The sequence below is a fragment of the Chrysemys picta genome, chromosome 2, assembly GCF_011386835.1.
Source record: "Chrysemys picta bellii isolate R12L10 chromosome 2, ASM1138683v2, whole genome shotgun sequence".
Taxonomy (NCBI): domain Eukaryota; kingdom Metazoa; phylum Chordata; order Testudines; family Emydidae; genus Chrysemys; species Chrysemys picta.
Genome location: NC_088792.1, coordinates 92,308,913 through 92,334,572, shown reverse-complemented (window position 1 = coordinate 92,334,572; position 25,660 = coordinate 92,308,913). Strand labels below are relative to the sequence as shown.

The window sequence follows — 25,660 nt, the reverse complement described above, 5'->3', positions numbered from 1 at the left end:
AATGAAATTCTGTTGACAGGTGTTGAGGATAGAATCATGTGAATATTTTTGTTAATTCTGAATCAAACTGTTTTGGTAGTATTTACACACCTTTATAATTTGATTTCTGTAAATGTTCATTTACCAATAATCTTTTGTTTAGCAGAATGTTCATGGAAAATTGAAATACCATAAATTTTCAAGAAGGGTAAAGATTTATGTGGAAAAGGCTCACATGGCCATCTTGTAGTGTGGGTCAGGTAAAAAAACAAAATTATTTGACTTATGGAACTAATCACATAACAAAATACCAAGTTTTTATTTTATTTTACAAATTTGAACACTCAAGGGAATCCTCTTAGTTCATGAGAAATCCATGGGCTAAAATTTGTTTGCAAAACATTTGTCAAACATCATTCAAATAATGAACAAATTTGCAAAAGTCACTGTCAGGTTGTAGACATTTTGCTAATATGTAAAAGGGCCAAATTCACTTAATAAATTGTTCACAGCAAACTTTTCACTTGGTACTAATAACAGGTAATGTCTGTACTGAATGTCATTAGGCATTTTGCTTTTGATTCTCATAGCTGTATCTAAGTCACCCTAAAGTCTGAAAATATGAATGCAAAGTTTCAGGGAACAAACTCCAGAAGAATTTGATGCTCATTCCAAATTAGAGTCTTTTAAACTGTGTAACTTGAGCTGGTAGAAAATTTGCTGACAAAACACTTTTCTATCAGAAAACGCAAACTAGACTGAATTGAAACTTTCTGCAGGAGCTTGTCAGTGGAAACTAGCCTGGGCTCACTGGGCTGCCCAACCCCAAACCAGAATTTTTTAAACTGTTCATACTGTGGAAAAATTAATATATCCAACTTTTCATTTCAAATAGGAATGAATTTTTTTTTCAGAAATGTGAAATTTTCCATAGGATAGAAATTCCAGTTCCCACACAGCTCTATGTAAAATAGCCCTTTCTACAAAAGACATATAATTAAATCAAGCAAACTTTCATTGTGTTTCCAGATCTGACACAATATTATTTTCTAAAGCAAGAAAAGGAAATCCACCATGGTATTTTGTGTGAGGATTCAAAGATCTTTCCTGGCTGCCTTTGCCAAGATATAAATCATTTTCTTTCATGGTGTCAGAGAGTGCATTGCAATAAATTAATCACAAGCCACTTTAAAGGAAAGAGAAAAAAACTAAATGTGAAATGAAAGAGAAAATCTAGTTTAAACTTTCTGTGCCTGTTCTCTATTTTCATTTTCAACACTTACCTTTAAATAATGGCAAAAGTGAGGTAGGAATATTTTCGAAATACATTCAACACTTCTACTGTGTGTGTTAGCATCTCTAATACTCTCTGTTGTTCCCACCACCACCACCTCCACCACAATTAAACATTATAAAAGTTATAGATAGGACCTCCCTCATTCTTACATTATCTCCCTATCTTACGAGCCAGGCAATAGACTGAGGACCCAGACAGACATAGCCTGGAAACCAGGATATGCTGAATTTTCTAGCATTCCCCAGCACCCAGCCATACTCCGTTAGAGTAGATAAAAGGCTTTCAGTCTCCTCACAGAAGAGGAAGAAAGGCAGTTCATAAGGGAAATACAGTAATTTTAAAAAGCCATTATAAATGAGCCCAGTAGTTCAGCAGATGTTCTCAAGTACAAAAAGCTGCAACTATGAAGTTAGTCAGTTCCATCCACAATCATGCAATTCTGACCCAGTTTGCTTTTATCTTTTATGTCAGGCAATCTAAAGAAAATAGGATTTTATTTACTGGGAGAGGGGCAAATGAACTCACGACAATTAAAGACCAGAAATAATCTCTCGGTGGTTTAGGCCAGGGGCGTTTTAATGATAAAAAGGTTTAGATAAATTGCTCGAGCCAAGTATCTTGGTTGTCTTCCCTTTTTCTTTGCTCCCAGGGTGAAACAGACAGACCAGGCTCATTCTATTTACTGTATCCTTTTAAGCTCTAAAACACACACATTTTGTCAGTCAGGAAATTATGGTACAACTGTCTTAAACAAAATCAGTTTTAAAAAGCCCATGGGAAACATGGAGCACTGTGAACTAAATCTTGGTCCCATCAAAGTCAACAGGAGTTTTACAACTGACTCCAGCAATACAGTCTGTGGCCTTGCATTTACCCCTACTCTCTTCTGTGGGCGTTTCAAACAGTATTCTTCTAATCTGGCAATTATAAAGCTTTCTTTTTCAATTGTAGCTGCTCTGTTGCCTTTTCCGTTCCTATTTCCAGTTCTAGGACCTGATTCAAGAAAGCTGTTCAGCATGTGCTTGAGTCCTGTTGAAGTCAATTGGAGTTAAGAACCTGCTTAGAGTTAGCACTTTCTTAAGTACTTTTCTGAATCAAGGCCAATTAAGTGCAGATTTGCATCAGCCCATTCCCACACAACAGCGCTCCATCATTTCCCCCTTCACTCCTCGGCCGGCTGCACTTACCGATAGAACGTAGTATAATCCACCGTTGAGTGACAATTCTGAAACTCCCAAGCCTTGAGTTTCTGGCATTCCCGGTGGGCCCGAAGTTTTACCCTCACTGTTCCTTGGCACAGTTCAGGCACAGGTTTCTTCTGTGGGCGACTGCAGAACTCATTCGACTCCACACGCCAGGACTCAGCAAAGTCATCCACATCAAACTTAAAATTCCCATCACCTCCTACCAGGTCATCTCTCTTGTGCCCATTATAGTTGCCACACAAGCCACAGAGTTTGCCTTTCAGATGTGGTGCAGCCATGACTTCGACAAAGCTGTCTCCGTCCCAGGAGATTTCCAAACCTATTTCAGAGAGGAAGAAGAGGGGAAAAGGTTAATAATTAACAGCTATTTGTGTTTATAAATGAGTTTTTATGGGAACTTAAGTAAAAACATTTGGTTTCCTTCATAAAATCTATACATGCCTCAGTAAGGGCCTTCTCTACAGTAAGTGCAACATTACTTAGCTCAGAGACGATTACAAGGAATTATAACTGTTAGGTGGATCTGGATATGTTTGTTTTTCTGGTGGAAGGTGCTTGATTGACAGATCTGGAGACGAAACAGAAGTACTCTAAGTGAAATCCTGACCCTATTGAAGTCAATGGCAAAACTCCCATGATTCAACGGAGCCAGGATTTCACCCATTACGTAGAAAAAGGTACAGTGCAGGCAGCAGCTGGACAAACTTTGCCTACACCATAGCACATCTCCAATGAGTTTTGGAGAAGCCACTTGCTCTAAAAGAGCATTCAGTCCCTGCCCTCTATTTTCATGTTGCAAACGGATAACTCTTTTGGATATGGACATCTAGTCTGAGACCAACAATTCATCTCACGCAGGTCAATAAAGATATGTCCGACGGGTAACAATGTTCAGACAGTACCAACCTGAAATGGATTCAAAATGCTTAACTCAAAGGGGTTAAGGGCTCTGTAAGCCCATTACCAATCCTTGACCCAACTCATCTTCATAAATTACCAACCCAGCTGAAAGGGGGAGAGGGACCAAACACTCACCCAATACCTGGGATTCAGATGGGTTGCTACAGTCTGTGTCTGACAACACTTTCTTTAAACTAAGATTTTGCACTTTCGGGACATTGAATTTTAAATTGTTTTCTATGAGAAAGTATAATAAATCCCCACCATTTTGTTATTATTTTGGATTTAAAAAAAAGAACATTGGGAACTACTAAGGTTCAACTCCCTCCAGAAACTGTTAACCTTTATTTTAAAACTTATAGCCACTATCACCTGATAATCATACTTTACACTTATGTAGCATATTTCCATGAAAGCAGAACAAAGCACTCAACCAACATTAATTTCTCCTCCCAACATCCCTTTGAGGAAAGTAAGTATCATTACCCCCATTTTATTGGAAATGAAACATGAGAGAGAATAAATGACTGTCAAATTCACACAAGTGAAGAGACCAGAAGACAACCTGGATTTCATTATGCCCAATCCTGTCACCCATAATCCCATCTGTATACCCCCTATGTTTATGTATACAACTAATTAAAAGAACTAATCACTCCATTCAAAATTGGCACAGTTTCTTCTGTAAAAAGTTCTCATTGTCTCACACTACAATTCCAATGTGCACAGTCCTCAAATAAAACTGGATGTGGTTAAATGGTGATTATGGTCAGAACAATGGCTGCAGAAGAGGTGCTTTGTCATTGGCATATGTTGCCTTGGCCACATCCTGGTTTGAGACATGTAAGCAACAACTGTTTTGGGAGACAGTTAGCAAGCAAGGTTTTGCAAGTACCTGCACAATATTCCTTCCCACACAGATTGTTTCTACAGTATGGTTTCTTAAGTTCTAGTTCATCTTGGTTTAGAACATAACTCTACTTTAAGAGTTTATGCTCAACTCATTCCCTTAATGAGCTTCATGAGGCTGCTGACCTGAAGTGGAGTCACAAAGGGACAGGAAGGGAGAATGGCCCGCACCCAACTAGTTCAGAATTAATGTTGATTCAGTAACGATTAGATTACACAGCCCTTACTCATGTTGGTGAGCACTTGAATTCTGGAAAATGGGGGTCTAAACTTGGTGTTTTCAGGCATTCCATATTTATTTTCCATCAGCAATTTGATTTCTAAAAAGTGATTCATTGACTTCAGTGGAACTATTCATGATTACCAGCATTAATAAGGCTTGTGCAGTCCAGCCCTAAATAAACTATTCAAAATGTGCCTGTATCCTTTACAACAGTTGTCACCAACCGGTCGATCGTGATTGATGGGTCGATCCTAGAGGATATCCCAGTCAATCTCGATCTCCGGTGGTACAGCGAAACTGCCGCTAAGACAGTCTCCCTGCCTGCCCCAGCCCCATGCCGCTCCCAGAAGCGGCCAGTGTGGCCCCAGGAGTGGAGGGGCAGGGGTCTCCCTCCGCGCGCTGCTCCTGCCTGCAAGCACCACCCCTGCAGCTCCCATTGGCAGCTAATGGGTAGCTTTGGCCAATGGGAGCTGTGGGAGCAGTGTTTTCAGAGAGGAGAAGTGCATGGAGCCATGTGCCAGCCACCCCCCCCAGGGGCCACAGGGGCACATTGGCCCATTCTGGGAACGGCGTGGGGCCAGGGTAGGCAGGGAGCCTGTCTTAGCAGCAGCCACGCTACGCCACCTACCAGGAGCTGCCAGAGGTAAGTGCTGATCGGTGGGAGGCCACACTCCAACTCCCAGCCCTGAGCCCCCTCCCGGACCCTCTCCTGCACCCCAAGCCCCAGCACTGAGCCCCCTCCCAGATCCAGTATCCCATATCCCCTCCTCCCCCAACCCCCTGCCCAGCCCTGACCCCCCTCCCAGAGCCAGCACCCTGTATCCCGTCCTGCCCCCCAACACTCTGCCCCAGCCCGGAGCCCCCTCCTGCACCCAAACTCCCTCTCAGAGCTTGCACCCCTCACCCCCCCTCCTGCACCCCAACCCCCTGCCCCAGGCTCAGCCCAGAGTCCCCTCCCACACTGCGAATCCCTTGGCCCCAGCCCAGAGCCTGCACCCCCTCCCGAACCTCAACCCTCTGCCCCAGCCCGGTGAAACTGAGTGAGGGTGGGGAACAGTGAGCGACGGAGAGAGGGGGAGATGGAGTAAGTGGGGCGGGGCTTTGGGGAAGGGGCAGAGCCTCAGGGAAGGGGCAGGGTAGATCCTGGATTGCCCTTAACTTCAAAAAGTTACCTTGGGCATAAAAAGGTTGAAGACCACTGCTTTACAATATTTTAAAGAGCTAGTTAGTGTGTGTTCATGTCCCCCTCTCTCTGAGCCCCATCCAGAGAAGATGTTGGTTACAGTCTCCCACTATAAATTCTGGCTCTTTAACTCAAGCTGTAGACATTTGTACTCTAAATGTGTCAGTTCCTGGTTCAATTCCCAGTGTTGACCAAGATAGCAACTGTCACACTAGTAAAACAGGATTTTTCTAAAACTGCATATAGTTTAATTACACTATATCCTGATTTAAGTTTCAGATCTTAGTGAATATTTTGTTACTGTATAATGCTACATTTTTAGATTCATTATTTTTCAGAGTCATTCAGTGATGCCTTCTTTGGTTTTGATGAACAAAATAAAGATTTCTCTCTCTAATGGAGCCTTTTCTGCTTTTGGATAAGGAGGAATCGTGTTTATATTAGGACATTAGCTAATACTGTAATATACAAGATATTTTCATTCTTGTCTGATCACACTGTATAATGTGTATCTTTTTATTTGTGCATATGTGGAAAAATTAGTTTGTTTAAATAAACCAACTAATAAAGGGGATTATTATATGGAACAATGTTTGAAATGGTCTCTTTGGCAGAAAGAAACTGTTTGAAAGTGTTACTTGGTGCCTATTTTTTCCCCCCACTGAATAGATGAGTTTCCCATTCTCTTGGATGGGAGTCAGGATGTAAATAATTGGCAGGGTTTGAAGCCAAAGGATGCAGCATCTGTCCCATCTGGGGATGTGCAGAATAGGAACATTTTTTGAGTTACTTTTTAGGGTTTTCCAGTTTTCCCTTTTTAGGGGGATGCTAAACCAACTTGTTACTCAGCTTAACTTGGCACAATATACTGAATTTTAAAAAATTCATTGTTCATTTATGCATGTCCCACACTGAGTCTCACATGCTGGAGGCCCACATCAATTGTTCTGCAGGATTTTTCACAGTTAAGGCATCCTCAAGATCTGGCAGCCAAGATCCTGCTCTCAGGGTTTAGGTCCAAATACTTGTACACAAAGCCTCAGTAAATGGGATTTGTGCAGAGGATCTGTGCAGGTTTTGTGCAGACAGAATACTCCCCCATCCTGATGGTAGAATGAAGAATTCCCGCATAATATCAGCCGTGCTCCCTTCTGTTTCCAACATGGGGATTTTAGACAAAGTCTCTACAAAACCACAAATCCACAACAATACACTTGACCAACTATTTGCACCATCAGGGAGCATGGCACCAGAATCGCTGCTTCCTGGTGTGCAACACATTTCTTCTCCCTGCACAGCCTCTCTGTAGCAAGTTCTGCCACTGTGCAGAGGAGCCAGGTAGTTCTGTTGCTTTTCAGACATTGTTTGCCCAGGCAAAGAGGCATTGGCCCTTAGTGGTGTGTTCAGTGAAATCTGATCCTCCTCCATTAAAGGGAAGAATTATTTGGCCTATAATTTGCAGCAATTACATACTATTCGGGACGTTGTCATATGCCATATTTGCACTACATCTTCCACCACAGGGACAAAGATGTGTGCACTTGTTTATTGGCCTTATGTCAACAGCAAATGGAACAGCAGCAGGATTAGCTGCCAGTCGTCTTTGATTCAGAACCTCTCTCTGGGCTGTGGTTGGCTAATGAATTCCACATCACTAGAATTCAGTGTTCAGCTGACTGCAAAAGAAACCCTCAAGATGCTTTAAATTAGGACTTTTGAGTAATGGTCATCTTGTGAGCATTTTACAGACAGGCAAAAAAAATCTGCCTTGCCGTTTTGAGGAACAAGCCCATAGCTGGGATCCACATAATGCAGGGTTACATTTCCAGTAGATATGTGAATAGTTATCTCAATTTTTATCTCAGTAGTGGATGCTATGGTACATGTAAAATAATCATGCTAGCTAATGGGTATCACTATGCCTCATGTCTGTGACTGTATCACTTTATAGGCGGGATTGGTTTCACTGCTTTCACATGGCATTTAATTGAATTAACAGTAATTATTATTCTCACTGAAACAGTACTCCACTGTATAAGTGAAATTTCCCAGGACCGCTACCTACCTGACACGTGCTAATGAGAAATTTCTTAACTTCCACCCTGTGTTTATCTATGCTGGAGTTCTACAGTCTCAGATCAGTTTATCAAAACAGCTGTATGCCCAATGGTCTAACATTTCGACAATTAACATATTTGCTAGGATTCAGCAGACCTGGGTGTCTGTTCTCTCACTTCCTTATTCCTTCACAAAAGTTACCAGATGTTCTGACTGTTCCCATTTGTTCCCACTTCTGGGTCTAACAACACAAAGGAGATCAAAAGCCTGAATCATAGCTCCACACAGATACGCTCTCATTCAGATAAAGAAAGAACCCTGCAAGTAGCTGAGGTAATACAGCAAGCCAGGGCCTGGTTTTCAAACTGGAGCCTCCATTTTGGTGGGCATAATTTGGTATGCCCAGTGAATTTTGTCCACAATTTTGCATATGAAACTCATTCAGTCTTTGTCTGGCAATTCACTGCAGGTGTGGAATTGTGATTATATAAACACTAACATGGGGCACAATTTTTTGCTGTCACTGAAAACATGAAGTCCTGTTTGAGAATCAGCTTCCTATTGTTCAGTGTTACAGCACGTCACATGGTGACCATAGGCAAACCATTTAAAAGTCACTGGAAATGAAAATTGTATATGCATTTACACACATGGACTGTCCATGGACAGGTTTTGTTTGCAGAAAGTAACACATTCTGAAAAGAGATTCTGCAAACAAATTGTAATTTGCAGATGAATCTCTGTTCTTGCATGCCTCAAAGGGATGTTGTAAGGTTGAATTAATTAATATTGATAGAGTTCTTTAAGATCCTCAAGCATAAAGCTCTGTGTAAGCACAAAATGCACATGATTATTGCCACTGAATTATTGTTTCTTCATGTTTGCAATTCTGGAATTGTTGCATTTGGAGATTTCACTAGATACAGGGCAGACACCACCATATTAGCATCTTTTATGCTTCTTCCAATGTTTCTGATTTGGAGCAAGCCCCACCTGCTTTGGTTGTCACTTTCAGCAAGTAACCATCCAAGTCGATCTGAAACTGAGGAGTCTCGCAAGGCAGTGATATCCGGGTCCCATTCCATTTCACTGTGAGGTGCTGCTGGAGGCTGATAGTGTTTCTGCCCAACACAAGATCCACAGATTTTGTCCAGGAGAAAGAACGGGTCCGACGGGCATCGTTTTTCACCAGCACCTGGAAGGGCGAGGCAGAGGAGGAGCAGTCTTTCGTCAAAACGTACTGACATGTTCCCTGAAAGTTAAATGTCCTTCCATCGAAAGTGTTGTAGTGGGGGTCTCCAAATACAGTGCAAACTCCAGGCTCTGCAGGTGAGTGAGAAACAAAAGCATCATCAAGACCAATTGAAGTTTGAAAAGCAGAAGTTGATAAGAACTTAAGAGACACAGCCCACCCTTATATGCCCAAAAGTTTATAGTTAGGTGGAAGTGGAAGGCAATTAATAATAATAATACATTTTTTAAAAAATTGAATGACAAGCTTGTTGCTTTCTATTTTTTCAATAGAAACATTCTTTTCAGGGTTGGGAAAATAAACATCAACATTTGTGAAACTAGCTAGAAACAAAAGACAAACAAACCAGTCTAATTCCACCACTCAAGCTGAATGAAACATAGAAAAGAAATGAAGGGGGGGGGGGGAAGAACTATGTTAGATTATTTTAAAAAATTCAGTTCCAGCAACCAAAGGCCCTGATTCCGCAATCAAATCTGTGCCTGTGCCCAAATCCTTGTTTCTGTGCAGAGCCCAGTGGAAGTCCTTGGGGCTCTGGGCAGGCACAAGGGTCTGGGCATGTAGGTTTTATTGCAGGTTGAAGGCGTTAATAGGGACAGAAATATGGAACATATATATGTTCCACAATATAACTCATTTTAATTACATATATACACAAGTTATATCCTGACCCCATTGAAATCAATGAGCATTGTGCCATTGACTTCAGCAGTTTCTGGATCTGGCCTTACATTTTTATATATTTATATACATAACATTTATATTATAGAGATAGACAGATATAGTTGTTTGGCCAGATTCACTTGTTTGTTCTGGCTGGCCTGCTCTGCTCTAGAGACATAAAGTAGCTGTAAATTTGCCTACCAGTGAATCTAATGCCTACACATAAAATGTACTCTCACATTCACTATATAATTCTATAAAACATAATCTAGCCACTAACATAATTTAGCCACTTTGATTTTTTTAGTCGATTTGGTTCTGTTGATACCTGGTTTAAGTCAATATTGGTTGAAAAACAAGCACTTTGTGAATATCTAATAGTGTGATTTATTTACATAATTATTTTCTACAAATGTAGGACAAATTTCTGGCTGGTGTTTTCGTCTGTGAACGTGTCAGAGAAGTCACAGGTCAATGGGGAGCAAAGTGCATTTTTTTCACCCTGATTATTATTTTTATAGATTTTTTTGTATTGCTGTAGCACACAGGGGAACCAATCATAGACTAGTACCCCATTGTGCTAGGCACTTCACAAACATTCAACAAAAAGACAATCCCTGTCGTGAGGAGTTAAGTCGTTCTAAGTCTACACTACATCAGTTACAGCAGCACAGCTTCACTGATGCAGCTGCACCACTGCCGCACTTTTGGTGAAGATGCTCCAAGTTGACAGAGAGATCTCCCATCAACTTAATAACGCCTGCCTCCGCGAGAGGCGGTAGCTATACACTGGCACTTAGGTTGGTATAATTTACATGCCTCAGGGATGTGGATTATTCACACCCCTGAGCGATGTAAATTATACAGAAGTAATTTGTAGTGTAGATATAGCCTAAGTATGGGCTTGTCTTCACTACGGGAGTAAGTCCACCTAAGTTACGCTATTCTAGCTACGTGAATAACATAGCTGAAGTCCACATAGCTTAGGTCGACTTACCCTGGTGTCTTCACTGCGCTGCGTTGATGGGAGACGCTCTGCAGTCGACTTCCCTTACTCTTCTCGGACACCTGGAATACCGGGGTCGACCGGAGAGTGCTCTGCCATCAATTTAGCGGGTCTTCGCTAGACCTACTAAATCAACCCCTGCTGTATCGATTGCAGCAGCGTCGATCTCCCCGTAATGAAGACCAGCCCTTAGATTCTAACCCCCCTCCAATGGAGAGGCTGTGTGTAGGCTATGTATGACCAGAGATACGGATGAGACTTCAGTGGCAGGGTCTAGGGATTAAGGGGAATTGCTCATCTATTTTAGAGTTTCAGCCTCCTGATGCAGCAATAAACACTAGCAACATTATCATCAGCTGATTACTGGCAGGAATAGTCTGCATGGCAAGGATGTACACAGTGCTGCAATCAACAGAATACAGATGTACATTAATGCTGCTTTTGAAGCATCAACATACACTTGTTTGGGGAGGGAACAGTGCAATAACAAAATATTACCCACAGCAATCAGGCAGTTATCATTAGAACTATTCATTAAAAAATGAAAGTGGATAAAGAAGTTATATAAATACCACTTATCTTTTGAAAAGTTAAAAAAAAACATTAATCAACGATCCAACTGGTTACTTCAGCCTCTTGGGTCTAAAATGGACTAATACAAACCTACAAAGATGGAAGGAAGCATGGTCTTGTGGATAAGACATAGAATTGGGATCTGGGAGCTATGCCATACATCCGTCCTTCCTCTACCATCGTAGGTGAGCCACTTAGGTCACACTTTTTTATGTTTGGATGCCCAGCTGAGGACCCCTTGGGTCTGACTTTTTCCAAAGACAAGAGCACCTCCAACACCAGCTGAAGTCAATGAGAACTGTAGAGACTCGGCACCTCTGAAAATCATGCCTTACGAATTACCAAATGAACACTAAAAATAAATAAATTAAGGGGTATTTTTGAAAATGTGTGCACCAACCTTATCATCTGAAAAGGATAAGGATAATACTATTCACCTCACAGAAGTCTTATTTTACTGATGACTAGTTCTATTGATTTCAAGTGATGGTTACCCATTTAAAGAATTATAGCATCAGGTTCTGATGCAACTGGTAAGTATTATATTCACATTTTGTCTTCATTTTCCTGTGTACCTATACAATTATTTGCATAAAATTTATTTCCTTATTTGTTTTAAGAAATTAGATATTATTTCTATTCATGTGGGCAGGGAACTTCTAAGAAAATGAGGAAATAGCCCAAACCATGGTGAAAATTTCAATGAAAAGAACTGTTTTTTGTCTGTGTTTCTGGAGGCCAAGAATATGGGGTTATTTTACATATTATTACCTAGTGTCTTTTTTTCTTCAGCTAAGACAAACATGGTTAAGAATCAAGACACAGAGAACAAACATCATTTAGATATGTGCCAGCTAAACTGTTAGTACTGACAGGATCCAAAAGAAATATTTATTTTTAATTTCTAACGTGTTATGCAGAGTAATGTTGTTTTATGTTATGTTACATTGTGTCACATCATATGTCAACTCGGTGCAGCACACTTACAATAAAAAAAAGAATATATTCTGAGCTGGACAATTCAGTGTCTGATGCAAATGTTGTTTACTTTAAGAACTGAAATTTAAAAAGAGAGTTACCTCGGAATAGTCTAAATTATCTGATACTACAGTGCCTTTGTATAAAGTATGTCTGAAAGTTTTGTTAGAAATGTGTTTTTAAAAAATCAACAGTTTGCATGAGTGTGTGAGAGATACCTCAAACACTAGCCAACAAGGAGGACTGTTGGCCTGAAAAGGAAGCTTAAATACAGAGCATAACAGGATTGTAAAGGACAAAGGACACAAAAAGGGTTTCAGCCACCATTTGTAGCTTGCTTCTCCCTCCTCCTCACCCAGAAGGGTTTCAATCACAGATGGTTTATGTTCTTTCCCCCACAAAGATACCCCCCATGAGACCTATTGGAAGCAGTGGTTCTCTAGTTAACAGGGTATGAGCAGCCCTCTTCAGCAATATTGAAGTCACTCAGTGGATGTACCAACAACTGGACCTCTAAAGGGGCTAGCACACTCCCCTGTGTTTACATGCACACACATTCTGTCCTCACCTCTTAAAGACTTTGACCAAGATTTTCAGAAAGTCTGGGATTTTCAAAAGGGCAGAACAGAGTTAGGTGATTATCTCCCAGTTGCATCCCTAATTCTCTTGGGGTCCTTTGAAAATCCCATACTAAGCCCACATTTTGACTCCTAAATAAGTGACCTTATTTTCCAAACTGCTGAGTTCAGTGAGATCTGCTGGGTGGTTGGCATTTTTAAAAAGAAGATCAGTTATTTAGCAGCCTAAACATGGACTTAGGAGCCTACCATTAGGCTTCTGCTGTTGAAAATCTTGGCCTTTGTGTGCATCTCATACAATATACTCCACCAACCTAAAAGATCTAAAAATTTGCCTGTGACCTAGATAGTTCCAGTTCCCAGCAGACTGGCTTAAATTTGGCAATTCATAAAGCAATAGCTCATGCAGTGCAGAGCAGATACCCTAAATAAATTATTATTTAGTCACTGGAGTGAGCTCTGAGGAAACTGGTTTGGACATTTTTTAAGTAAAGAGAGAGAGGGGAAAAATAGAAGTTTACCGGTTAAGGTGATTTATTTGTACATCTATAACTCTAAAAGGACTGAGCTTTTTAAAACCAAAATGAAACTTTGAATGTAATTAGGCCAAATGGTAAACTAAGCCCTAAATTAAAAGGGGCAAATTATTAACGGCACATGCACAACAGAATTTCATATTTTTTTAATTTAAAAATGCTAATCCATATAATACTTTCATCATAATTGCCCCATTGTACAGCTTGATATAATGCACATTGTAAGGTGTTTTGTCAAAAAAAAAATCCACGGGAGAAGATATGGTCTAATTCATAAATAAAATGGCTATTCAGATTTGTCTAATTATGTACTCATGCAGTAGACCATGACAGCTGAAAAGTCTGTATGGGTAAATCACATGCAGTTTTTCTAGGTATTTACCCTTGCAGTCTATTTTGTTGATATACACTTCCATGAGAGGAGTTTTTTAAAAAGTGATTACTATAAAAGGGAGCAATGAGCTATAGTAAATTAAGGTACCAGTTGTTATTATCAGAGACTTGGATTCTAATATATGTCATGTCACAGGTATCAAGAATTTGTTGACCTCACTCTTGCCTATAGTGATCACTTGTCAATTACAAAATCACAGAGTGATTTGGCATGACTGGCACATTCTGCCCAGAAAAGGCCTATAACTGGAATACTAATCAGTGATACTAGTAGATGTATATAGCACTTTTCATTTGAAGATCTCAGAGTGCCTTTAAAAATCTTAATTAATGAAACCACACAACACCAAATTATGGCAGGTACAACGGGTAAATTGAAGTACAGAGAGGTTGTGGCTCAGTCATGATAGCAGGCGTGATAACTGATCAGGATTAAAGCGCATCCACAGAGCTGTGGTGGGAAGCTTTCACAGTGCCTATGCCCTCTACAGCTCTAGCAAGTGTTGTCAGTCCTTCTAAGCAAGGATGAGAGATTTAACCTGAATTCCAAATTTCTTTGGTTTTAGTCTTGAGTTGAGGCTAGATTATTAATATCATTTGAATGTAGTTTAGTGGTGGTTGCGGGGTATATGAAAATGACCTTGGTATAACATAGGCTTACTAATTTATGGAATTGACGTCAGTGGCACTTTTTGTAAAGCAGGCCAAAAAGACCATATTTCATTACACTTTTACAACAGGATAAACTAAACTGTTGAACTAAATGACATTTTCCACCGGTCTGACCACTGTGTTTAATTAGTAATAACTGTACCCCAGCCATGGAGCTTAGGAAATGATGTGCCAAAACTAACCACAGTTAATCCCAGCAGCAATAGACAAAAGGGACTCACTATCCCTTTAGGAGATGAGGTCCTTTTTCCTTCTGCCACAAACTGTTTTGTAAAATACATTTTAAACTTAAAAAAAAATTGTCTTTTAACAATGACTGTTTTGGACCCAGTTTGTAGAAATTGGCTATGCACATCAGTACTCAGCTCTCCTGAGCACAGTGTGTTCTTGTACCTCCTATGTTGTTTTTGCTTTGGGAAGCCATGTCTGCTAGACGGCCAGAAATGTCTAGTGTATTAATAGGTGTAATGTGTGTAATGTAACTGCTTATCTTATCAGAAGCAGGCTGCTGTTGCAAGACCTCTGACACTTTGCATTGTAAGTATACCAGTTCGGAACTCGCAAGTTAATTAAAAAAAATTATTCTATAAAAGCTACATTGTACTTAATATTTCCCCCTCAGCATTAGGGCCAGTGCTGAGACACATCATCCCAAAGGGAGATCCAAGAAGAACTGTCCCTTTAGTCGGCCCAGAGGAGCATGCCTACTGCATCAACTTTTAGGATAGTGTAAAATGCTCCCATTTCTGCATCCAGGCAGGTCTGCCAGCCAGTGTGGGCAGGAGGGATGGGGCCATAACTCCCCTTCTGTCTGTTTTGGCTAGAAATCTACAGTTGCTAGGAGGGACTGCCGTTATCCCGAGCCCCTGCACAGAAAAGAACTGATCTACAGCCCATTGAAGTTACTGACTTCTGGAGGAGTTGAATCAGGCCCAGAATGCAAGAGGGGCATGGTTTCTTTAGCACTCCCCTGTCTGTATACTTGCCCAGGGTCTGGCTCACTCTGTTCTTAAGTAAGGTGTCACTTGATGAGCTACAGCTGGTACTTCAATAACAGCATCACACTCTTCTTCAGTGATGAAGGCACTTGGCCTTTAGTTTCACTTGTCTTGAGGGTTATTGCTTACATAAATCACCACGGAGTCTTTTGTAACCTTCAGAAGTCATTTTAATCTTAATTTAATTATTTTTATTTTAAACAAAAATAACAACTCCCCTGGCACCTGGAGAGCAGAACACTTTGTAATTCAATGAAAATAGCTCTGAAAAAATGACATCATCCTCTTCCCTTTATCCATCTCGAGAAGAAGGGCACACTGTCCATTTGCAAATACTTTGAGTTCAGCTCAGGAAGGCTTTCAATGGCAGTGAATTACATAGTGCATCATCCATTTAAGATTTTAATTTACCTCCCTCTCAAATGATCCTGATGTTGCCCTACTATAAATTATTGCCTAAGAATTTCTACAAGAAGCTGCCCATCACATCAATGCTGCCCATGCTGTGATTTTGTAATTGACAAGGTGACCACTAGAGGCAAGACTCAAGTCACCAAATTCATGGCACTTGTAAAAGATCATATTTGAACCCAGGTCTCTGAAAGTTTCAGTGCCTCTGAAACTGAGTACACAGAAAATTTATATCTGTTAAAACAAATCCTGCTTCATTTCAAGATCCTTCCATCTGCTCCTCTTTTCTGTCTCTCATTCTGAGTCTATGTCACATATTTCTATGATCAATGTCACTCATTCTAGGCTTGGAGTACTGAGAACTGGACTTATGGTAAGAGATGTGTTGGATTAATTTATTAATACAGGATATTTTCACGACACCAATTCAACCATAACTTCCTTTACTAAGGCCGAATGGTGTTTATACAATTGCTCTAAACATGTCTAATAGCAATATGTTAAGAGTGCTTCAGTATATTTGAGATGCATGATGGAAGAAGTAATGATTTAATGTACATCATCTGTATAATCTGATAGTAGCCAACATAAATGATTATAAATTACAGCTGATTGGCAAATTTGAAAAAGTAAAAAAAATTAGACAAAAAACAGATATTTTCCACAGGAATTATTTTTAGTTTTCGGACTGCTCTGTTATAAAGTATTAAGACCCTGATTCAGTAGTGTATCCCTATTCAGTACAGCACTTAAGCATGTGCCTACCTTTAAATTAAGCATGGGCTTAAGTGCTTTGCTGAATAGGGATGAACTTAAGCAAATGTTTAAATACTTTGATAATAGGGCTATGGGAGGGAAAGGATGATGCTATGGCTAAGGCACAGAATTATATCAAGAGGCCTGTGTTCCATTGTATTCCCTATCTCTGCCACAGACTTCCTGTTTGACCTCTGCAAACCTTTTCTGACTCCCACAAATCAGCACTAAGGTCCTGAAGTATGAAATCTGATTATGCTTCGTATTTCTTCATATCACTACCTTAACTTGGATGACTGTAGCCAGAATGAATCAAATAACATTTGCAAATTTCACAGGCAAACTATAATTTATACTGCATAGCGAGAAATGTTTCCTCTAATTTGACACACTCAAAAAGTGGTATTTGGAAGATTAAAAATTCTCTTTGACAGATATTTTATTTTTAATTTATGGGAGATATTATACTAACTCTGTCCCCTGCTAAAAGCGCCTGTCTATGCCTCCATCAAAAAAGAGGGAGATGAAATGCAAACACGTTTTGACTATAACTTTTTCCTGATAGAATAAAAGAGAATTTTTAAAATGTGAAGAAGGAACTTACTCACTTTCAGTGCAAATAGGACAGCATCCTTTTCTGTTCAGGATCTTGCCCTAATTGGGAAAAAGATAGACTGGTTTACTGAAAGAGTTTTTGGAGCAATGACTGTTATGTTGTAAGGCTGGATAAACCTTTGAAAATAGTTCAAGTTGTGTTTGAACTCAATGCCCTGGTTACAGCTTCAAATATCAGGTGTTAAAAACAGACAGAACATTCAAAAAGCTTCCTGGCAGTCCCCTAAGAAATAAAATACTAAAAGGGCTCTCTGTTGCTACTTTTCTCTTAGAGAGAGCGGGGGGAATTTGTACTCATGTATTCATGGCTATCTAAAGTACACTAGTTGTTTTATATAACTAAGACTCCAACCTTTTTTCCATAAAATACATACAATTAATTTCTGATGCAGATTGCTTGCATCCCTTTAGTTGCTTATGGGAAATCCCTACTAAAGAGAGTCATTCATACAACTACAAATACTAGTAAGAGATCTCACTGGTACAAATCAAGTTTATTCAAATTCTCTTCCATGGATAAATACAGTGATATCCCTTACAAAATCATATTACTAAACTAGAAATAGTGGACCAAATTCTCTGCTGGAGCCAATGGGTGAAACCCCATAAGTGTACTACTTACATCAGCAAAGACTTTGGTCCAATATTAGTAATATTGAGCAAAGGCTCAATCCACTTTACCCAGGCCAAGGTGTGTGTGTGTGTGTGTGTTTTAAATAGTTCTGTCTCAAATAGAGGTTGCTAGAATTAGGAAATATGTGCTTTTGTTTGTGTGTGTGCATGTGCATGTGTTCTTTCAAAATCTTCACTGAATTAAAAAGTGGCCTAATTGATTTAGTTCAAATTTGCTGAAACTGACCTTCAAGTTGAGAATAAACATGGAACATCTCAACCTGAAAGGTGGATGTTTTTGAGGATTTGTCCAACACAAAAAGTTAGTCTGCAGCAGGCTACTGCAGGGCAGATTCACAGCCCAGCTTGCCACGAACTACTCGTTTGCGTAGACAAACCCTTATTGAAACCTGGGGTGATTATAACTGAAAGTGCTTTGTAAGTCACCCAGCATACCCATGCAAGGAAGCAAGAGCATATGGAACTTCCTTACTTCCCTGCATTGGCTCTCCACATCACTTGTGGCAGCTTATGGAGGGGAGAGCAGCCTCTGTAGGGCTACTACTCTGGTTCTCTTACAACTGGGCAGAGCTTTGGCTCTACCCCTCTCAGTGCACCAGCCAGAGCAGAACTGGCGAGAATGGAGAAGTAATCAGCAGCAGGTACAGAGCTCATGTCGGTTACCTCTCTCCCAGAGCAATGGGAGAACCAGGGACCAGACTGTGATTCCGAGTCTCTCAAGCACCTGTTATAATAAAACACTTTTAAACACCTTTAACTAAGCGCCATATAAACCCCCAAAATAATATACAGAGAGATTTAGTTGGGCAACCCTTATTAGCATTAATGGGAGACATGCAGCTTAATGCCCATACGTTATACTGAATATTCTTACCTCTCTGTTTCAATAAAAGAGTTGAAATCATAAGCCAAGCTGGAAATGGCAGGAATTCAAGTGAAATTGGAATATGTAAGGCAGCCTGCTGAGGCTGGTTACTTGAGCCACTATGTTGGCATGGGATCCTGTTTTTGTCTTGTAGAATAAGGAAGCCCATTATTGCTAACATGTGCTGCAAGAGTTCGTTAGCACTGAGGGTTCCCTTAGGAGTGGGATAAGTGATGTGATCCCATTTTTACCCATGAATATTTATAAGCAGACTGCATTCAAGTCTCTTTATTTTCTAGGATTTTTCTTCTTTTTCATGAGTTTTCAAGTCTATGTTTGAGGAGGGATTTTTTTAAAGGCAAGAATAATTAGGGTTTGGGGGGGGAGCGTTGGTTGGTTGTGCAATAGCAACAGCTGTTGTTTTTTTGTGCCTCATTTGGCACTGCAGTAAAAACAGCAACTTTTTGTTTGTAATAATAACAGATGTGTATAAAATTAAACACTGTCTGTGCTTGGGATGAGAGAACGTGTTCTGAATAAATTTTAAACTCACATGAAGTTCACGGGTTCAAAATTTATCCACAGAATCAAATCCTCTGAAAGGCTTCATGTGCAATGAACGTAGCTCAATTAAGCATTTCATAGAAATGGTGCTCAAAGACAATTTTATGCTTCAAAATCACCATGCACTTTCATAGTAGCATTGGAAGAAACATCTCTACAGCAACTCAGCTTTAGCCCAGGCTGGTATTACTAATTAGAAGTGTGGTATGTACTGGTGGTGTGAGGAGGACAGCAGCAAGGTAGAAAATGATAATGAGAGAGAGAATGGAGATGGTATAAAGAAACCAAAGGACTTGGAAGAGTAAAGAATGTGGAGAGGAGAAAGGGGTAAGTGAGGAGAATATGGGCTTAGCTTCATGTACAGCAGTGCAGCTGCACCCCGTAATGCTTTAGTGAAGACGCTACTACACCGACAGGAGAGTTTCTCCCATCAGTGTAGTTAATCCACCTCCCCAAGAGGCGGTACCAATGTTGATGGGAGAAGCTCCCATTAACATACACCATCTACATACACCGTTGACATACACTGTCCACACCAAGGATTAGGTTGGTATAACTGCATCGCTCAGGTGTGTGGATTTTTCACACTCTGAACAACGTAATTATACTGATATAAGTTTGTAGTGGAGACCTCACCTTAGAAAAGAAGAGGGCTAGAGAATCTCTACAGGGACTCAATCCTGAAGATGAGTTTACTCCATTTCAGTAAAGCACTTAAGTACACGTTCAACTTTAAATATATGTGCATGCCTGTTGGCTTCAGCCAGACTACCCACATGCTTAAATGCTTTGCTGGATTGAGGCCAGAGTGCTCAGCACATTGCAGAATGAAGCCCAAGGTAACAGAGGAAGTGCGCCTGTAGAATCAGTGATCAGAAAGTGGAAGCAGAAACCATGAACCAAGGCTCAGTGGAAACCCAAAGCAGGGCTGACTTTCCTATCAGTGTGGCCAGAGGGCATTAAAATAAAGACACATATATTGCCTCAGTGTGCAAATGAAAGAAACTCAGAAAGGCACTTCCTGAAATTATCAGAAATAGTAAAAGATTCTATACTAAAAAAAAAAAAAAGTAAGAAAAAATGTGTATAACCTTGGGGAAAATGAAAGAAATGGCAGAAACAGTCTCACAAAATGTGGCAACCTGCCACCAGTCCAGACAGTAATACAAGTGGTTACTGGGTATAAAAAACATCTACAGCTTTACCAGTGTGAAGCCTGTTCCAAGTCAGATATAAAAATCCTAATTAATTTAGAATCAGGTTGATGAATGAATCAATATTCCATCAGGAAAACTTCATGAACAGAATGCTAAAGCTGAAGAGTTAAGCTTTTATAAGTCAAGGTATAAATATTTAAGCTTGCCTGCATATCCTTAACTCTTTCACCCTTGTATGTGTGCATTATGACACAGAATTTAATGGCACAATCACATGAGTCCACTCTTACTCACACCAAGCAGTGCCTTACTCCACAAATAGTCCCACAAGAGTGGGTCTAATGGTCTAGAATGCTATTTAAAACTAGTAAGGAAATCAAGATCCTACACATATTTTTTCTAAACAATACAGTATTATCTTGTACAATTTTTCTTCAGCCTATTTCATAATATGCTTACAAACTTGCAGCATACACATCACTACCAAATCTATATCTTGTATTACGCAACGTATAGGTATGTTTGTGAAAAGGATCAAATGAGTAACATATGTTATTTGCTTTAAAATTCCTTAAGGAGAGAGAGAAAATTAGAACCCAACATATAGAGTTGCTTTCTCCTTTCTTCCTTCTAATAGCCCTTATCTTAAAAAACAAAACAAAAATAATGTGTTTTTATATTAGGATGATGTTTTGGCAAAGGGCTGGGGGGGGTTTTGGTTGATTTGTTGGTTGGGGGGTTTTGGAGCTGGAAAAGGAAAGGCAACAGTGTTTGCTGCAGACTGTGAGACTCCATTTTGAATCCTGGGACAGGATGGCTGGGTTAGAACCTATTAGGGAGTGGAGAGATGGCACAGCTGTTTCTTTTAGCCCTGAGGAGGAGCTGGCTCTTGTTTGGGAACTCAGTTTGGGGGTTTAGTTTAGCTCAGGAGCTTGTTTTAGTCTAGGAGTGTGTCGTAGTTCAGAAGCTCACTACCGCTTGGAAGTTTAGTATTGTTTGGAAGCCTGCAGCAGCCTGGGAATTTAGCTTAGTTCAGAAGTTTATTCTAGATTTGGGAGCTTACTCCATTCCTGACAACCCATCCCAGCTTCAGAAGCTTAATTTGGATTTGGATTCCAGCTCCACCTAGAACCCAGGGCTGGTATAATTTAGTTAATGGTTTCAGGTAAAAGCCTTTCTATTCTAACAGGGGATTTATAAAGGGATGTTTATTTCTTATGAAGCTGCTAATGGCATTTTGTAAGTTAAATTTACATGCTTCCTATGCTTCTCAACATTTAAAATCCTATACTTTCTATATTTTTAATGGAGGACTTCTAACTCTTTTTGCTCTTTTTCCCTTGACTTCACTTATGAGTCTAGGACTCACACCTCACATGCTAGGACTGTAATATGACAATGTTGAAAGAGCATGTAAGTGTGCCTTATGGGTCGGAGAGTTAAAGCTACTATTGGAATGTATAAGGTGAATTTTCATGTGGCATTGTTTTCCTCAGTTGATTGTATGAGCAACAAGGGCAACAGTACATTTATTTATTACCTTAACGGATCATTTCCAGTCTTTTCCATTCATAAGTTTATTTAAATGAAATATAATGTAATGTATTTTGCACGCAGGTCATATTAAATAACTTTAGCAACCTGAGCTCTGAGGAGCCCTAAAAGCTTAAATTGGGTAAATGTAGGACACTATAGAGGGGCATCCAATTTTTTCTATGGTGCCACGCTCCTAAGAATTCTCATAGAAAACTTGATGTGCTAGATAAAAAGTTTTCTATGGTCCCAGGTTCTCATTTCCTATGCACTCCTTAAGAATTGCATGAGGGAATCCCATGACCTGCTAATACTCCCAGAAGAGTTGCATTAATGCACACTTTCTAAGATATAGAGTAGTAGAGTTCCTCTCTTGTGAAGCTTAGGGAGGCCCATGGCTGAAGGACTGAACTCCTTTGAATCACCAAAAAGGTGCAGGAGAAGATTGCCTCTACTGCACAGAGTTCCGAAGATTCACTGGTGCAGTGACCCTGCCTCTATAGCATTTGGAGAACCAAAGACAAACACTTTATTTTATAACACCTCTACCACTGCCCTGGGCTGTCAAAAAGTCACCAAAACATTTCTATTCACGGGAGTTTGTCACAGGTATTTGTGACTAATATTTTCTCCATTTGGCTTCCATGACAGTGAAGGAAACATTGAGAAGGAGTAATGCTAATAACTTGGAGGTCTCTTCAGCGGGTTGTTTTAAAATGACTCTCTGCATAAGATGTCATTTTAGATCTGCTTCTCCTGAAAGCTTGCACTATTTAAACTAAATAATTTGCAAATTACAGGTATCCAAAACACAAAATGTTAGACCAATAAAGCTACTGAATATGTGAGAGAGAGAAGTAAGCCTGGGAGCAGAGAGAGCAGCTTTGGTTCAGATATAAAAGGGGGAGCAAAAGCACGGGAGCCTTCAGAGCAAAGAGAGAGGCCTGAGGACAGAGCTAGGCAAACCTGAAAGGAGATGTTGCAGTGCTTTGAGAATTCTAGAGGCAAGGTGGGTGAAGTAATATATTTTATTGGACCAACTCCTGTTGGTGAAAGAGACAAGCTTTCAAGCTTACATAGAACATTTCAGAAGTTGGTCTAATAAAAGATATTACATCATCCACCTTGACTCTAATATCCTGGGACCAACACAGTTTACAATACTGCACACAGCAATTGAGAATTCTAGTCAACTATAGACCCTAGAATTTTTGACGGTTCCATCTTCCCCAGGCTTCGTGTATACCAGTTCAACTGAGAAACACTGACAAAGATAAATGAGGGTCGGGGGAGAGAACTTATTCCATTAAAAACTCACATGAGGGCAGCTGTTGACTGGAATGCACTGCTTCTTGCGACACTCTGTCTTGCCTTTCACACAAGCACAGATGGTGCAGTTAACAGAGGACCACATCTCTCCATCCTGCAGGAGGGAGAACATGATATAGCTATCAGCTGGGGTGGCGGAAGGAAGCTATTCCAACAATGTATCCTTTTCATTGCACAGAAAAGCACTGCTTTCCCTTTTGGAGTTACATCATTGTTTAGTCTAAATTATTATGAGGTGCTCTTCCACACCCAGTCCGGTTAAAAATGAAGATGAGCAGGGATTTCTTCCCTCTGATCCTTCAGGTTAGAAAATCATTCTTCCAAGTCCATGTTTTCTTTTACCTTGAATGACCATTAGATGCATTGTTTCTCGCACCAGCAGGATGTGATCACACCTATTGTGAATTTTCATTTAAGCTGACATAATTAGAAAAATCTGATTAATTACCTTTGGATAACTGACATGTTTAAATTATTGGATGTGAAAGCATTTCATTAAGATGTCAGAATACAGTGGATTTATTACCAGATGTGGCATCATTCTGGGTCCACAGGAATGGACAAATAATGAATTCTAATTTAGATTACTTACAGTGCTTTAGCAGACTCTTGATCTGCTAAACATCTGAAAATGTTTAGAACAGATATAATACTAAACTACCCAAATGTATAGCAGGAACGGTATTCTTCCAGAAGACAGTCTGTCTTTCTAAAAAAGGATTAAGTGGGCAGCAGAATGCTCTTCATATGGTTTTAACATGCTCTGAAAAGTATGGGGAACTGTCCTGGCTCATTTCTACATGCCTTTGCATTTGCCAAGTGCAGTTTCTAAAGCATTCCACCTCACCCACATACAGGCCTGTGTAGAGCCCGAATGTGCAAGCTTTCTGTTTACAGGATGCTTGAGGAGGAAGGGTGAGGGGCAGGCAGGCAGGCAGAAAGTAAAGGCAGTCCAAGAGGACAGAAAATGATTATGGATCCACCTACACTAGAGTTCCTCAGTGTTGGGATCAGAGTGAAAGCACCCTCAAACTTTAAGTAGCAAAACAGCCTGATTTTTTTAGGCGCAGCATGATTTTTAAGGGCTGTCCTGCCTTGTCTTTTATTCTGAGATTATGCAGAATTGTCTACCATATTGGTGCAGCATAAGTTGACAGCCATCATGGCAAAAGAAATGATCTCCAAGCATGAGAGCAACTAAAAGAAGATACAACAGTTGCCTGATTGTGATCTCACGCCTATTTTATATTTATGTAACTCCATTGACTTATACAGAGTTATTTCCAACAGTTATTTGTATAAAAAAAGGTAAAAATCAGATCCAGTTCCCACCCACCCCTTTTTTGTGTTTTCGTAAACACTTGTTAGCAAAATAAAATAAATCACAAGAAGCAGAGTATTTCATTGGGTTGCTCAAGAAGTAGATATTTATACCTGAAATACAATAGTGCCACTGTTTAAGTTCTAGTCAGATCAAATGTAGTTTCTTTGCACCTATTAAGCATGGTGTTTGTTCACATATAATTTACAGAATAAACATTTCAGCTACATACAAGTAAAATGGAATTAATGGAAAGCAATTTGGAATGAGTAAACTCAGTGTACTCAAGGGATTTAACATTTGATCTGATTCTCTTAACTCACAGATAGCCAACAAGGTGACAGAGTCTGTTCCAACACAATGTGAAAGAAGCTGCACACACTTGAAAAAAAACAAACATGGACATGACAATATAAGAAGTGTTTTGCAATAAATCATTACAGATCTACAAATTTTGGGTGGGAGAGAAGGAGGAGATCATTGCTACATGGCGTTCCAATGTGAGGTGTAGGAAGCACGGTTTGTAACATAGCTGTGAACTGTAATATATTCAGAACTTCCAGCTGAGACAAGCTTAGCACAATTCCTACTGGCTCAACCTGGAGGAGGCTCCCTTTTGACTCAGCTGATAAAGACCACTGAAAAATACCTTTTCTATGACTATCAGAATTTGTTTGGGAAAGGGAAGCACAACCCTCTGATTAAAAATGCATTATTCGGCATGAAGCAGCAACCTGATTCTTTGTGTGGGGAGAGGGAAACAGCATGCCAAGTACAGTAACTCCTCACTTAACATTGTAGTTATGTTCCTGAAAAATGCAACTTTAAGTGAAATGATGTTAAACGAATCCAATTTTCCCATAAGATTTAATGTAAATGCGGGGGGTTAGGTTCCAAGGAAATTTTTTCGGGGCAGACAAAAGGCATTATATACTGTACAGTACTGTACTGTGATGTGGTTGGGAAGTGCCCCTGGCTTACCCCACACAGGCACAGCCCGCTGCAGGCAAGGATGCTAGGAAGCACCTTCGCAGCAGAGGTGAAAAACAGGCGCCGACTTTGCCGGGAGATGC

General features: G+C 40.1%; 1 protein-coding gene across 7 annotated transcripts in view; it reads right to left on the bottom strand.

The window, feature by feature from the left end:
• BMPER (BMP binding endothelial regulator) overlaps nucleotides 1-25,660 on the bottom strand; it is a 220,757-nt gene that overhangs the window by 66,410 nt on the left and 128,687 nt on the right. For 6 of the 7 annotated variants that reach the window (XR_010599179.1, XM_065587193.1, XM_042860337.2 and 3 more), the window contains 4 exons: nucleotides 23,256-23,360; nucleotides 17,179-17,224; nucleotides 8,748-9,077; nucleotides 2,464-2,800 (listed from right to left, as the gene is read on the bottom strand). Coding sequence is in view for 6 of the 7 variants with exons in the window: in XM_065587193.1 (XP_065443265.1) it covers nucleotides 2,464-2,800; nucleotides 8,748-9,077; nucleotides 17,179-17,224; nucleotides 23,256-23,360 (818 nt within the window). In the remaining variant the exon portion in view is untranslated. Of the gene's footprint in view, nucleotides 1-1,846; nucleotides 2,306-2,463; nucleotides 2,801-8,747; nucleotides 9,078-17,178; nucleotides 17,225-23,255; nucleotides 23,361-25,660 lie in introns of those variants that run through there. The other variant, XM_065587194.1, reaches the window with a different exon arrangement.